The sequence below is a fragment of the Arvicola amphibius genome, chromosome 3, assembly GCF_903992535.2.
Source record: "Arvicola amphibius chromosome 3, mArvAmp1.2, whole genome shotgun sequence".
Taxonomy (NCBI): domain Eukaryota; kingdom Metazoa; phylum Chordata; class Mammalia; order Rodentia; family Cricetidae; genus Arvicola; species Arvicola amphibius.
Window position 1 is genome coordinate 162,952,178 of NC_052049.1, and position 16,793 is coordinate 162,968,970.

Consider the following 16,793-nt stretch of genomic DNA (forward strand, 5'->3'; position numbering starts at 1 on the left):
GGAGAGGCACTATTAGGAGGTGTGGCTTTGCTGGAGTAGGTATGGTCTTGTTGGAGGAAGTATGTCACTGTGGAGGTGGGCTTTGAGGTCTCATATATGCTCAAGCCATGCCCAGTGACTCAGTTTACTTCCTGTTGTTTGTGGATCAAGATGTAGCTCCTTTTTTACTCTCAGCTCCTTCTCCAGCACCATGTCTGCTTGCACACCACCATGCTCCCCTCCATGATGATAATGAACCAGACCTCTGAAACTGTAAGACATCCAACTAAATGTTTTTCTTTATAAGAGTTGCCATGGTCACGATGTCTCTTTACAGCAATAAACATACTAACATAACCACTGAGTCAACTCTCCAACCCTGAATTTTTGAATTTTGTTTTATTTGGTTTTTGAGACAAGGTTTCTCTACATAGCCCTGGTTGTCCTGGAACTCAGTATGTAGACCAGGCTGGCTCAGGTTTCTATATCAGGTCTCATACTCAGAGATCCACCTGCCTCTGCCTCCCAAATGCTCGGATTAAAGGCACGTGCCACCATGTATAGCCTTGTTTAAATTTTTAATTACATTTTATTTTAGTGTTTGTGTGTGTGTAGGTGCATGTGTCGAAGTCACAGGACAACTGGCAGAAGTCAGCCCTCTCCTCCTACCGTATCACTCCCAGACAGTGAACTCAGCTTGTCGATACTGGTGGCAAGCACCTCTACCTACTGACCCACCTTGCCAGTCCTAAAACATGTTTTTAAACTATAAAATGGTTTATAACTTCACATATTGTTCAGCTGGCTAGCTAATAATACAATGTTTACTTTAAAAGTGAGATGTTGGAGACAAGATCTCAACATCTTTAAAAGTAAGATGTTGGAGAAAATTTTATCCAGCAGAGTGAAACCTAAAGTCTCTAAGGGTTTGAATGCAGGCAAGGGGATCTGAGTTTGTTAAAGGAGCTCCTGCTAACACGGCATAAGGTGAAGCCTGTCATTATAGCGTGGGGCTACCTATATCTCATCTAGTTGTAGAAGCTATTGACAAAGACGCTTTTGACTTCGTCATTTTGTGATGGTGTTTTTACAGCATCAAAGCTTTTTTTATTTCTTCTTCAAGCTTTTATTTAAGGATGTGTGGGTTGAGATATAGGAAGCTAAAAACATTCTATTTTATACTGTTCAAAGGATTAATGCTGTGACTTTTTTATTTTTTGACAAAGAGCAGTATTTGGTTAACTTGTGTTTTTGTTGTTGCTGTGAATAAAGACATTAATACAAAATGTTCAATGAGTCTCCTGGCACAAAATCTAAAATTTAAGGTAATTCAAGTAGATGTGACACATATTTTTAAAAAATATACACCAAATGTCTACTATATGCCAGGCACTGCCCTAATAATTTAAGTCAGAGTATAAACAGAAAACAGGTCCTTAACAGACTTCATATTGAGTTCTGAAAAGAGTGGCAGAGAAATATTAACTAGAGATGAATGCTATGATGAAAATACACTGAAGAGATGTAATAGAATGTGGCTAGAAAGTCACTTGACATTGGGCAGTTAAGGAGAACTTCCCTGTAGAAATAACATTTACATTCAATAAATACCAGTCATATATGGGGACAAAAGAAAAGACCATCAGCAGTCTTCTGGAAGCAGATGAAGGTCATGATGATACAGGCGGGGCAGGAAGAGAGTAACTGATGGGAGTCACAGGTGGAGTAATTAGGGAGAGCTTCAAGCCAGCGCCAGTGGACACAGGGCTGAATTAGAAAGACTCTGACTTATCAGGATGTGACATCTGGAAGAGTTGACCCAACACCCACAGGCTAGTGCAGCAGGGCTGCAGACAGAGCTGTAGAACAGCCCAATGCCATAAACCTACCCCTCCATCACTATGGGTCTGTTACTCAACTCTCAGGTAGGTGAATGGACTGTTAAAGACAAGTATGAGCAAACTGCTAAGGCAATTACCAAACAGACAAGTAAAATCGGCATTCTAAAGGTGAGACATGCACCCAGGGTAACACGAGGTGACGGAGGACTCTCACTGGTTAATAAAGAAACTGCCTTGGCTTTTTGATAGGGCAGGATTTAGATAGGTGGATTAGACAGAACAGAATGCTGGGAAGGAGGGAAGTTAGTCAGATGCCTCAAGCAGTCGCCATGACTCTCCTCTCTGAGATGGATGCAGGCTAGAATCTTCCTGGTAAGCCACTCCTGGTGGTGTTACACAGATTACTAAAATTGGGTTAATCAAGATGTGAGAATTAGACAATAAGGGGCTGGAACTAATGGGCCAGGCAGTGTTTAATTGAATACAGTTTGTGTGTTGTTATTTCGGGGCATAAGCTAGCCAAGGCGCCCAGGAGCCGGGTGGGACAAAAAGCAGGCCTGCTCGCCTCATCACTACAACAAGGGAATCACAAGTGTAATGAATTGGGTGGCAGAGGAGACTGTCTTTGGGTACCAACCCACATAGGACACCAGAGGATTAGCCAGAGAATTTAAAAACATTCTTTCTTTAGATTTGTTAAATATACAAGACATGTCATACTCTTAACATTGTTCTATTTATTCATTTTTGGGATGAATTCTAATATTGCAGGTGTAGAGAAAGCTCACTTCATTCAGGACCATCTCTCTGTTCTTACACTGTGAAGGCTAATTTCAGTTAACCATGATAATTGGAGCAAATTACAATGTGAGTTAGAAATAAAAGATCTTCCCAAGAAATTTCCAAAAATACAAAACAAAAAGACACAGAAACAAAGCACAAGTTTCATATGACTTAGAGTGTCAACATGCTGACTAAATGCCTCTAAGAGAGCCAATAAAACAGCAGAACTTTAAAAAAAAACCTTATTTTTATTTGCATTGGTATTTTGCCTGCATTTACATCTGTGTGAGGGTGTCAGATCTTGGAGTTACAGACAACTGGTATCTGCCATGTGGGTGCTGGGAACTGAACCCTGGTCCTCTGGAAGAACAGTGTGCTCTTAATCACTGAGCCATCTTTTTAGTCCCAAAATAGCAGAATTTAAGGACTAAAGAAATGATACAAGAGTTTTCAGAGAAGAATCAAAAGTCTGAGATATAAAAAATTTTCACCAACAATGGAAACAAGTAAACAATGGAGTATTATATCTTTTCCTTCCTTCCTTCCTCCCTCCTCCCCTCTTTTCCTTCCACCCTCCCTCCTTCCATCCTTCTTGTAGACCAGGCCTGCCTCTGCCTCCCGAGTGCTGGGATTAAAGGCGTGTGCCACTACCACCCAGTTTCCCTCCCTCCTTCTTTTTTTTTTGTTTTTTGTTTTTCGAGACAGGGTTTCTCTGCAGCTTTTTTAGAGCCTGTCCTGGAACTAGCTCTTGTAGACCAGGCTGGCCTCGAACTCACAGAGATCCGCCTGCCTCTGCCTCCCGAGTGCTGGGATTAAAGGCATGCGCCACCACCGCCCGGCTCCCTCCCTCCTTCTTAAAAGCCTACAGCACCCATTATTCCCAGGAGGTTTCCTATCCAAGTACTAACCAAGCTGGAGCCTTGCTTAGCTTCTGAGATGAGAATGGAGCATTCAAGGTGGTATGGCCATAGGCCAGAGTTTTATACCTTTAAAGTTCTAAGGAAAAATGAGGCTTATGCAAGGATAAAAATGTTTTGGTACATATGAGAACGCAAACAAACAAACCCACTTATTTTGAAAATTCCTCAAGGAACGGTAGCTGTCAAGTTCTGATGAAACAAGAAAAAATGTTATCGAAGATACTATGTTGGGTAAAGAAATCTGGAAAATTGATTCACCACTGAAAACCATTAAAACATAATGTAAAAGAAAGTGCTCCACTGCATGGATAGAACACATTTATCAGTTGGTGAATGATGGACATTATGTTGGTCCCAGTTTGTGGCTATTATAAATAATGCTCACCTAAACCCTCACTGAAAGTTCTTTGGGCATCTGCTTTCATTTCTTTTGGGGTAGCTAACCAAGAACAGAACTGCTAGGGTACATGGATGGCTTTATGGCTGGTTATTTTTCCCCTTGCACTCTCATTCAGTTAACTTTTTCCTCTCTCTTCCTTTCCCTCTCTCTCTGGGACAGGGACTGAAACTGGGTCCTCTGAAAAAGTGGCAAGTGCTCTTAATCATCTAGTCATCCGTCCCTCTAGCCTCTGAAAGTATTTTGTTCCAGTCTCCTGTTTATCTTTTCAGTTTCTTTCTTTCTTTTCTTCTTTTATTTTTATTTTTTGCTTTGTTTTTGAGACAGGGTTTCTCTATGTATCCCTTGCTATCCTAGAACTTGCTTGTAGACCAGACTGGCCGCAAGTTCAAAAAGACTCACCTACCTCTGTCTCGTAAGTGCTGAGATTAAAGGTGTGTGCCACCACTGCCCAGCATCTTTTCATTTTCTTAATGGTCCTTTTTCCTTTTTCTCATGTGCATGTAGTATTTGTATGTGTGTATAGTATATTTACATGTAGGTAAATATATAGGCTCATACAGGTGGAAACCTGAAGTTGACATACTGTATTTTCCTCAACAGCTCTCTACTTTGCTAAGGCAGGGTCTCTCACTGAGTCTGGAGCTCACCAGTTTGCTAGTCTAGCTAGCTGATTTGCCTTGGGGATCCTCCTGTTTTGAATTGTGATAAAGTCCAATTTGTTAATATTTTTCTTTCAGGACTACACCTTTGAAATATATGAAAGAAATCTTTGCCTAACCCAAAAGACTTTCCTTATTGGGGCTGAAGAGATGTGTCAGTGTTTAGGAACACTGTGTGGAAGCTCACAAGCACTCACAACTCCACAGTTTCTGAGGATCTGGTGCCCTCTTCCAGCATCCTTGGACAGCAGGTATCAGAGATGTATGCACACAAAATACCCCGCCACACACATGTAAAAAAAGACTTTCCTTGTTAATAGAAATACTTAAAGCAATTAATTTTCATTAAGTACTGCTCTAGCCATATTCTACAAACTTTTCTCTTTGTTGTATTTTCATTTATAGCTTAAAAGTACTTCTGAATTTCTCTGGCCTGTAGGTTACTTAGAAGCATATTAACTTCCAAATATTTTTTGGGGGGCATTTATAGATATATTGTTTTAATTATGTTATCAGAGAACATTTTGTACAATGTTAACTTTCTGATATATACTGAAACTTAGTGTTTGATCTAGTTTGGAAAATGCTCCAATCTGAAAAGACTGTGTGTTCTCTGGTGTCAAGCACCACACGTGTGAATCAGATTAAGGTGATTGAGTGTGTTTCAAATTTCTATATTTTTACTGATTTTCTTTCTTTGCCTATTTTGGTATTACTTAGAGGAAAGCATTGTAACTCTCTTTCCTGACACACATTTAACAAGCTGTTAACAGGCACACACACTTAGGATATTACCTTTCTCTGTGAAGGCCTGTTTAGCATTGCAGACCATGTCTGCATCTGCTTGGGAACAGCTGTTCTGGAGTCTACTGTGACTCCCCTCATCTTCACACCACCCTTCCCTCTACTTATCTGTACTTTTATATTTAAGATGCATGCGTTATACAAAGTATTTCATAAGATCTTGTTTGTTAGAACACCTGCTCTGGCGGTTTCCACGAAAATAGCTTCCTCATACTTACTGTAATTATTAATATTGTTGAGTGTAAACCACCATATTGCTGTCTGCTCTGATTTCTGATGCTTTCCCCCTTGACATCTTTAGTTACTTTCTGAAAAGGAAGAAGGGGACAGGCTAATCTTATTTCTTTCTAAGCGTTGGTTATAAGTAGTCTTGTTTTAAGATAGGGAATCAGTACTATCCCTGGTTGTCCTGGAACTATGCAGACCAGGCTGGTCTTGAACTCACAAAGATCTGATTGCCTCTGCCTTCTGAGTGCTGGGATTAGAGATATGTGCCACTATGCTTGCATTATATAGTTTTAACTCATCACAGTTACTTAAAATTAATCTTGCTTCCTTCTTAAGACACAGGTAATTTTCTCTGTCCTCTTCTGCTATGACACTCTCGCCATGTTTCCTACCTCAACCTCATGACATTTCACTGTACATGGAAACAGATTTAATTACCATCCTTTAAACTGGTGCTGTCCTGGTAACTGATCTCATGGAGCTATAACTTATCCATGCTATCCAGTGTTCTTCTACAAACTTTCAGTTACTGCTTTTTATTAGCATCTCTGAATTTTTCTTCTTGCCTAAGCATCTTAATTCAGTTAAGAATTTCAGGGCAGTTTACGTGCAATCTCAAGGATCCTTTCTCTTTTTTCCTCAATTTCCAATGTTTCTAGAAACCCTGAAACTCGATCCTTTGATATCTGAAGCCAAACAATTGTATGCTTTAGCATGAATTTAGCAATGTTGCACTACAGTGCTTTTGCAGGTGGTCATAACAATAGAAATCTGAGCCAGAATGATTCTTCTTCCAAGGGTCAGTTCTTCAGAGTCAGTGTCTGACATTGTGAGAGTGCTAGTCTATGCCAAGGCCTTCATCATTGCCAGAACTCGTGTGTCTAACAAATAAGCTCTCATACAGCTCAGACTGGCTTTGAACTTATTACATAGCCAGGCAATTACCTTGAACTTCTGATTTAATTCAATTAAACATTTTAATTCAAGTGCTAAAATTAAAGATGTGGATCACCTCTCCAAGTTAATGTCCTGCTGGTGATGAAATCAGGCTTTGTGTTAGCTTTAGCAATCTACCAACTGAACTACATTCCCAGTTCTCATGTGTCTATTTATAAAAACTGAACTACACTCCCAGTTCTCATGTGTCTATTTATAAAAAGGCCATTTCATCCCTTTAGTTGCTTTTGCCCAAATCCTCAAAATGTTCCTTTACTTGTCTTTTCCCTGTTCCTCACATTTAATTCCTGAGCAGATTCTCTGAATATTATCTTTGAAATCAATTCACAATGTGATTGTTTTTACTACTCCTATTACTACCAACTGGTCCAAGCCAGTATCTTCTGTGCCTTGGATTATTGTAATTACAAAAACATTTGTCTTATAATCTGTCAGTACTAACCTGTAAATTGAGTAAAAGCCTGGATTTTAGTATGTCTTCTTCACTACTGTTCTGTCCTGTACCTCTGGCACAAAGTAGGTACCCAGTAAAATAGGTTTAGCTGAAAATATTTGCACAATTGAATTAATTATTTATTTGGTTCTTTGGCTATTAAGAAAACAAACAAACAAAAACTCTGGAGAGCCTCACGTCGGAAAACATGAGCAGGCAAAAGTCTAGTCCTCATAAACATCTGAGTGTGCATGTTGATGGAAGCTGTATAAACTGTCTGTATGGACCTATAGATAATAGGTCCCAAGAACATACATTATCTAAGTAAATCTCACAGAAGCATTTCAAAGTTGGGTTTATTAAAAATTTTTCTAGTAAACTTGATTAAAGCTTCAGAATCCAGAGTAGTGGTCACTGAAGTAATTCAGGCGACAGCATACTGAAGAGTGTCTGCTAACTGCGGTTATGCTGGTGACACCACTAAGGATCTTAAAGAGCAGGGGAAGAGAGAGATGACATGGAGTGACCCATGTGCTCGATGTTCCTATTAAATAGGCAGCTAAGATGCTAGAGACCTAAAATGACTTCAAAGAAGAGCTGACATGTGATCTGAGGCTTACAGGAATCAGATCACAGACCTGAAGAAGGAACGATCTTTACATAGAGTATATACAGAATCATGAACATAAAAACGGTACGTTAAAGAAACTGATGGCATAAGAAGTTTAAGGTGACAGCCTGACTAAGACAACGAGAGATAAACCACACAGAAAACACACGAACACAAAACCACAGTAGTCTATGATGTTTCGCTGGGGAAAATAGCTGCACCCACTCTTGCAGACTCTGAAAATGCAGTAAGTAGGGCACTATACAGAATTAACATTACCAATAAATACCTCAAGTCAACCAGAAAATGTTATCTTACATCCAATGAATTACTTTTTAGAAGGCAGGAAAACACGTAATACATTTTGGAAAAAATCCATCAAAATAGTTAAAACAAGTATGTATGCTTAAATTGCAAGTTTTGGTAAGCAATCTCACAATCTCATTTGTGTATTTCCTCCAACACAAAAGCAACAAAGCTCTAATATATTCATTCTTATGGTTCTGAAAGTCTAATTCTATGAAACCTATCCCTTTACATCAGTGGACAGAACAAAGGTTAAACCTGACAACTGTAGCTGTACTTCGGGCCTATGAGGTCCATGAAATTCCTATGCAAACTCCACTTCTGTATGTTTATATGTAGGATTCTCAGAAGAAAGGCACCGTGACTTCATCTGACTTAAAGAACGTTATAGCCAGCAGACTTTGGAATACTAGCTTGGACTAGACAGTGCTCTGAGGAGGAAATAACTTGTTTATTCACAGAAAATGACTAATTTACTTTACATTTTGTTTAATTGCACTACTGTTATTACTATTGTTTTTTGTTTGTTTGTTTTGAGATAGTCTCTCTATTTAACCTTGGCTGTACTAGAACTCACTATACCTTGACCAGGTTGGCTTTGAACTTGCCTCTGCTAGGATAAAAGGTGTGCACCATCATGCCTGACTTTATTCTATTGTTAATATAAACATAATACACAACAACACTATCCATAGGTGAGAATATTTATTTATCTATTTATTTATTTGTTTGTTTGTTTTTTTGAGACAGTGTTTCTCTGTATAACAGTCCTGGCTGTCCTGGACTCACTTTGTAGACCAGGCTGGCTTTGAACTTACCAAGATCCACCTGTCTCTACTCCCAAGTGCTGGGATTAAAGCCCTGGGCCACCATGCCCAGCAGAGAGAATATAAAATTCAGTATAAGCCAAAATTTTGAAACATTTGAAGTCAGCTTTAAGAACACTGAAAAGGCAAGCCTACATCTTTAGCTATGTATTTATATACTGTAACAAACTATCTGGTGCCTAAAATGCAACTCATTCTAAAAAATTTCTTACTAATATACTTGGATATACAATATATGCATGTACATATGCATATTCATTCATTCTGAATAAGCTGCTCATGAGTGTGTATGTGTTTCTCTTAGCTGATAACAGCAGTCCGTACTATCTGGAGGCTGATGCAGGAGGACTCTTAGGCTCAGAGTTCTGGGTCAAGATCCCATCTCTTTAAAGTATCTCTCCCCCATCATTCTACTACTCAGCAGTCTTCAGGGATGCACTCTATATTCTTTTCAAGTATCTATGTCAGGTGTTTATGTCATCACTGTGGCATTTATAGGAGAAGCTCTTTTAGTAAGGATTTACCAATCAGATTTGATAGGACTTCAAAAACCTTCTGAACACCTTCTGATATGCTGAATATTTGCTGTTGTTAGCTACTGTTAAGCCTGTACCGTTCTGCTTTTATTGCTATACTGTCTTACTTACTAAGTCCAGTTGTTTTGCTCTCAAGTTGATTTTTTAAAGCTTTATTTATTTATTATGTATACAGTGTTCTGTCTGCATGTATGCCTGCAGGCCAGAAGAGGGCACCAGATCTCACTACAGATGATTGTGAGCCATCATGTGGATGCTGGGAATTTAACTCAGGTCCTCTGGAAGAATAGCCAGTGCTCTTAACCTCTGAGCCATCTCTCCAGCCCTCTCAAATTGATTTATGCCAGGCTTTTATGTTATAGTTTTATTACATATCACACAATGTGATAAAATAAGCACTCCAGTTTAGTTTTTTGTGTGTGTGTCATTGTGAGAAACAGTGCTGCGGGAAGGTGTATAGCTCGCAACTACCCGCCTACTGGGGCGTGGCCTTATAGACTATTTACCTGGGTGCGGAAGCGCGATTGGGCCCCTTCCTCTCTGTTTCCCCCTGGGCCCCATTTGCTGTTCCGTTTGCTTTGGATATGATCTTCATCCATCGTTCAAGGAGAGAATCCTGACTTTGTAAGCTTTACCTTTTTAATAAACACCAGTCTATTTCTTAGTACTGAGCTAGTGTGGGATTCCTTTCTTTAAGCGTCCGATCTCTCAACCATCAAAACTCTCAATCATTCACTGTTCAATGATTGACTGCAGCACGGAGAACCAGCAGAGTAAAGCCACAATAAAGCATAAACACAACTCTACCTGGCTGTTTGTGGTAGGTGAGCTCTCTGCTTGTCAAGCAGAACCATCGTTTCTTGAAATTCTTTTTTCCAATACGGGTTCTTCCTTGAGCTCTTTTATACATTTCACTGCCAACATAACAGACATAAAATAAACAATTAGTCTCAGAGAGTAAAATGTTCATCTGAAACTAAGAACTGATCCTAACTACTAGCGGACACCGGCAGTCAAGCATGATTATTAGTGTATAGCAGTGACTTCCACTGATGACGTGTATTTTACTTAGGCCACACCGAGGGACTAGTCTTTAATTAATGTAGGGTTGTTTTAGTTTTACTTTTAGGTATGGTGTTTAGCATGCATGATGTCTACGCACATGTGTGCAGTACCTGTGGAAATCAGAAGAGGGCATCAGATCCCCCTGGAACTGGAGTTACAGCTGATTGTGAGCTACTGTGTGGTTGCTGGGAACTGAACTCAGGTCCTCTACAAAAGCAGCCAGTTCTTTTAATAACTGAGCCTTCTCTCTAGCCCTAATCAATGTAGTTTTAAAACTCTACTATACAGAATAAAAATGGGCCAGGCAAGTCATTTCCATCCCATTAACTCCTAGAAATAGGAGTAAGGCTGACCAGAACTATCTCTTAGCTGCAGAACCCTGGGACTATGCAGTCAGTGAGTGCTTCCCTATGCCCTGAAGCTGACAGGCAGAGAGGATGATTTACCTGGCTGAAGACGCTTAGGAAGTACTGGAACGGAATGAAAACTCAGGTTTCCTAACTCTCAGACCCATGGTCTTTGTACTTACTGTCTACAGTGAAACATAACTTTCCTTCTCATTTCATTAATTACCCTTCTTTCAGGTGCACAGGCTCGCTCGTACCGCTGGATTCCTTAGTTTCTGTAGATGAAATTTCATCCAAGAACTAAATGGGGAGATGGGAAAGTATTACAGTATGTGAGTAAGTAAGGGATATCATATAAAACTGTCTTATCTTACACATCATTGATTATATTAGTACATTCCTTTTTAAAAAAGTATTTATTATATATACAGTGTTCTGTCTGCATGTATGCCTGCAGGCCAGAAGAGGGCGCCAGATCTCATTACAGATGGTTGTGATCCACCATGTGGTTGCTGGATATTGAACTCAGGACCTCTGGAAGAGCAGCCAGTGCTCTTAACCCTCTGAGCCATCTCTTCAGCCCCTATATTAGGAAATTCTTCATCATTAAAGAGTATATATAATGCAGGTTGAGAATCTCTTTTATACAAAATGCTCAGTACCAAAGTGCTTTAGATTTAGAGTTCTGAAATAATTACATATACAGTAAGATATTTTGGAGAGTGGACTCATATACATAGCCCAAGGGTAATTTTAAATTGTAAATTTCTAATTTACAAATGGAAGGTATTCTAAACTTAGTTTTACCTTACTCACAATTCTGAATGGAGCTCCCTATAAAAATAACTCAATGTATAATCCTTAACTGTAATTCTTTTTGAGACAATATTTCACCATTTCTGAGGCTGGACTTAAACTCACTGCAATCTTTCTGCCTTGGCCTCTTTAGTGCTAAGATTATAGGCATATACCACCACAGATAGCTCTTATTCATATTTTGGTATCCATAAGACCTTGAATATAAAGAATTTATTTTAAAATATAAAATTTATTTTATTTTAGAACATTTAAAATTTTTGTCTTTGATTTGCAGGAAACTCATTTTATCACATAAGTAACCCTCAAGTGGCACATGGCTATCATGGTCTGCACTCATCTTAGAGTACTTTGTGTGTACCAAAGGAGATGATGGCTCACATAACTGATATACCAAAGAAGATGATGGCTCACATAACTGAGTATACCAAAGGAGATGATGGGCCACATAACTGATATACCAAAGGAGATGATGGGTCACATAACTGAATATACCAAAGGAGATGATGGCTCACATAACTTGATATACCGAAGGAGATGACTCACATAATTTGCTCCCATTACTGTCTGAAATTCTGAAAAACTCAATTCTTAAGATTCCTGGTTCCAAAGATTTTTACATACAGGGCCATGAACCTGTCTGACAGGTCAGGTAACACTAATCTATGAACTGAGCCACATCTGACCAAGAAACAGAGTTACAAAATAAAACCCAAAAGAAAGCACAGTAGAGGTCTTATGGAACCAGCAAAGCCTACCATTTGCTGGCTATTTATAGGAAACTTGCTGATTTCTATTATATATAACTGACGACCTTGACAAATGAGATAACTTGAAATCAAATAAATATTCACAAACTTCCTATGCACAATATGAGAATGTGGCTCAAGAAAATTTGCAATGCCCATTGCTTGTGATGGCTTCGGCAGCACATATACTAAAATTGGAACGATACAGAAATTAGCAATGTCCACTGCTAACATAGGAAGTCATCCAGTGAAAGCATTTAGCTTCATGAATGCGTAACTTGTACCAGTTAAAGGGCTTCATTTGACTAGTGGATGCCTCTACATGGAAAGAGGAAACCTGACAGTTCAAAAAGTAATTTTTGCTGGGTAGTGGTAGCTTATGCCTTTAATCCCAGTACTCAGGAGGCAGAGGCAGGTAGATCCCTGTGAGTTTGAGGCTACCAGGTCTACACAGTGAGTTCTAAGACAGCCAGAGCGACATAAAGAAACACTGTCTCAAAAAAAAAATTCTTGTTCTTAGAGAGGAATCTAATTTTTCCTCCTAAATCAACTACCCATTTGCTTATCAGTAAGATATTACAAACTCAGATATCTGGATTTCACTGCTGTCTTCCCTTCTATGTTTCTAACTTAATACTTCAGGATTTTAGGATGTAAACAAGCATATATTCCTGTAAGAATAACACTGAGGCTCTAGTGCCTCCACTGTAGAACTGAAGGCACAGCGACGTGGCCCAAGAACACTGTGACTCACCTACCAGAGCACACACTCAGGAGGTTTCCCAAGGGAGTGTTTTTCCTAGTTTGCTGGAAGGGAATCTTGGTAAGTGAACAAGCAAAAACAGAATCCTTTTGTTCTGTGGGTGATGCAAGTTCAAGTATCCAAGGATATTAATGAGGTGCCCTGTCTCATCTCTATTTCTAGTGGATGGGCCCAATAGAGTTTAACATTTATATGAGTATCGCATTCCTTAGCATTATCATGAAGGAGTACAGGGTAAGAGAATGTGTGAAGAGAAGTGTAAGGAGACAGTGAAGCTGACAGGAAGGAAACTGTAGTTGGTTCAGGATCACTCTACACAGGCTTCTTCAGTGTGTGCTTCTGTTACCAAATCACACGATCACTCTGCATACAGAACTCTTCTGGTTACTTTTCCTATACTGTGTACATGATTTAGTTACTACAGTGGTCAAAGTCACTAGAATAAATGCCAATGTGGACTAGAAACTGAGTTACGCGGACATTTCTAATCCTTAGTACTGTATGTATCCAGTCTTAATTACAGGGGCTGGAGATACAGTTTAATCTTAAGCAGAATTCTTATATAAGGCCCTAGGTCCAATCTACAGACAGAAAGGCACATGAACATGGGGACAGACATGTGCACACATGCACATGTACACACATGCACATGTGCACATGTACACACATACACACACAGAGAGATAATTATGATCTTAGGGTAAACTCTCTTAAGCTACCTCAAGACTACAGATATAAATGAGATAGTAAATATTCTAGGGTAAGAACCTATCTGAAAGTGAGTAGGTAACTCAGAGGCAGTTTAGAAACATACTAAAGTCTGCCTCTTAAATCTGTCCTCCACTGGTATTATCAACTGATAACTGGTACTATCAATAGTACATTCTGATTATATAAGGAGGCGGAGAACAGATGTTACCCAAGCCTAGATTATTAGACATGCAAAAATAACTCCAAAACAAGAGCTAGTACATCACAGTGTTTTGACTGCAGTCTAACTCTACTGTCCTCCAAAAGTTTCAATAATTCCCCCACATAAAGTGTTCTGTTTAAAATTTCTCAAGAGCCTTCAACAACTGCTTTAAATTTTGCACTATTCTAGCTTAAAAAAAGAAGAACCTAGACTTGGCAAAGTGGCGCACAGCTTTAATCCCAGCACTTAGGAGTTAGAGGCAGGAGATATCTGTGAGTTTGAGGCCAGCCTGGTCTACATAGTAAGTTACAGGACAGCAAGAGCTACATAGTGGGACTCCGTCTTGAAAAAAAAAAAATAAAAAAAAAATCTATCTGGTGCTAGAAAGTTTACTTATGGAGTTCCCTGTGAAAGTATTTTAAAAGTCCAAACATATACTTTAGTACAATATGTTCTTGGCTATTGACTGCTAACTCAGGCTATAGAATCTGAACAGGCTCTAAAGACTGTCCTTGCTAGTTTGGTCACCGAGTTAGGATTATGATAATGAAAGCACAGTACTTTCTTCAAGTTTACTTTAGATATATTTAAAAATAATTTTTCTTTCTAAGTTTTCCAGATTTATAATACTATATTTTATATGGATGACTAAGGAGTTAAGGATCAAGAAAGTAAAGGCTTAAAAAATATTCTCAGTTTCTAATCATCCACCTTTTTACATGTTGTAGATCTTACGTTAGCATGCTATAGACTACAGGCAGTTGTAAATTTTTATTTTTACTTTCCTCCAATTACCAACATACTCAATAATTCATTGAAAACACTATTTTACATTTTTATTATTTTGTGCGGATGTGTGTGTGTCACAACATGCAAAGGGAGATTAGATGACAACTTGTGGGGACTTGGTTCTGGTCTTCCAACCATGTGGGTCCAGAGAGCACACTCAGGTTATCAGGCTCCCTGAGCGGTGCCTTTACCTGCAGAGCTTCCTTGCTGGCCTATGTTGTCTACGACATGAGTGCTATTAGACCAAAGCTTCTTAACAACAGGCAATTCTGTCCTCTGGGGACATTTAGCAATTTCTGGTCATAAAAATAGGGACTATGCTACTGGCATTTAATTCAGAGATGTTGTTAAATACCCTAGAATGTAAAGGCTAGCTCTTAAAATCAAGAACTACCCAGTCCCCAATGTTAAAAGTGTTGCAGTTGAGAAACCTAGCCCTAGAAATATGTATCTGTAGAGTTAAGACAACAAGGGCAAGTTATTACTAAGACTTGCTTATCTCACAGCCTTACACTCCTGGATTGACAGTTTAAACATTTATTTTTTTAAACTGGAGATTAACTCCTAGTAAGAATGAGATGTTAATTCCTTATGCTAGATGACAGAGAAGTTTCCTATTTCCAAAATAAAACATACCTTTTTCACGTCTGTAAAGTATCTTTCCTCTTGAAACATTTTGAGAAATTCACACATAACTGACTTTTTGGAACGAGACTGAAAAAAACAAACACAGGATTTGTGTATGTTAAATATACGCACAGCTTCTTAAACTTAGTTCTGACTCCACATGGGGTCGTGAAACATGAGTCCACAGAAGGTTTCTGAAAGCACAGCAATAAGAACTAATTCAAAATCAAACGTCATGACTCAGGTGTTTTGGGCAGTGTCACCTATGCTGCATGGCACCCCAACATTAGAGCTTTACCTATGCTCACACCACACTCACGTCTTATACTATGCATGCTAGCACGTCACCAGTCACTGCTGTCTGGAAGACCTCAGTACACAGCTCCGAGCTACTGTCTATTAGGAACTGAGCTATTTTTACTAGACATGAAGGCTTTTGCTCTAACAGAAACCTAATGGTTTAATTACAGAAAATACTTACTGTATTTCCCCATGTTATTAGTCAGCTATATCATATTAGTAGCTTTGGATTTTATAAGAATGTTTGAGTAAATGCTTAAATTGCTGACTTAAGTTATTTGTTTCACTAACCAATCAAATCCCAAAACAAAACCCTAAAAAACATTAAGTAAATCTGGTGTGAGATTAGGATAGAGTTCCCAACAATTTTTAAAATGGTCTTTAATATACTTCTGCCATTATGTTTATGTAATATACTTTTTAAAAAACTGTATGAGTCCTCTAACTACATGTAGGACTTTATGCCAGAAGAGGGCAACAGATCCCACAACAGATGGTTGTGAGCCACCATGTGGTTGCTGATAATTGAACTCAGGACATCTGGAAGAGCAGCCAGTGCTCTTAACTGCTGAGCCATCTCTCCAATCCCCTGCACTACACTTCTGTTCCATGTGTTTATGCAAACTGATTATAAAATCAAAGTATAATCAACTTTGAAAAAGTATATTCTATAGTATCAAATATTCAACTAATATTTATGAAAACATGAAGAATATCCATCTTATTAGTATGGAAATTTGTTTTCTGTAATTAATAAATGGTAATATTATAAATACAAAGAATTGACCTAAAATATTTTTGACTAATATACAATGTAAATATGTATCAAAACACTACATAAATTTGTATAATTATTATATGACAAAAAAGAAAATTTGATACAGATTTTGAAAATGTACTTACAAATGAGTGAACAAGATTTAATTAACATACAACAAGGTAAAGAGACATCATTACTCAAAAGCCTAAAGAGACAAGTAAGAAATGGGAATCCACCTGGTGTTGCCTGACAAGAGCTACTTTAGTGACAGAACAGCCCACACATAGCGAGCTGACAAGAGAGACTAAGAAACAAACTCTCTGGCCTCGCACTTCTTCTAGTATGTTGTGCCTCCACTGAGCACACTCACCTGGAAGCCAG

At 38.7% G+C, this 16,793-nt stretch overlaps 1 protein-coding gene across 2 annotated transcripts in view; it reads right to left on the bottom strand.

Annotated features, from left to right (window-relative positions):
- The window catches only part of Rasa2 (RAS p21 protein activator 2), a 110,312-nt gene that overhangs the window by 8,638 nt on the left and 84,881 nt on the right, over positions 1-16,793 (bottom strand). For both annotated transcript variants that reach the window (XM_038323756.1, XM_038323758.1), the window contains exons 17-19: positions 15,362-15,439; positions 10,922-10,995; positions 10,091-10,197 (exon numbers count right to left, since the gene is read on the bottom strand). In XM_038323756.1, coding sequence (XP_038179684.1) covers positions 10,091-10,197; positions 10,922-10,995; positions 15,362-15,439 — 259 coding nt within the window. The remainder of the gene's footprint in view (positions 1-10,090; positions 10,198-10,921; positions 10,996-15,361; positions 15,440-16,793) is intronic.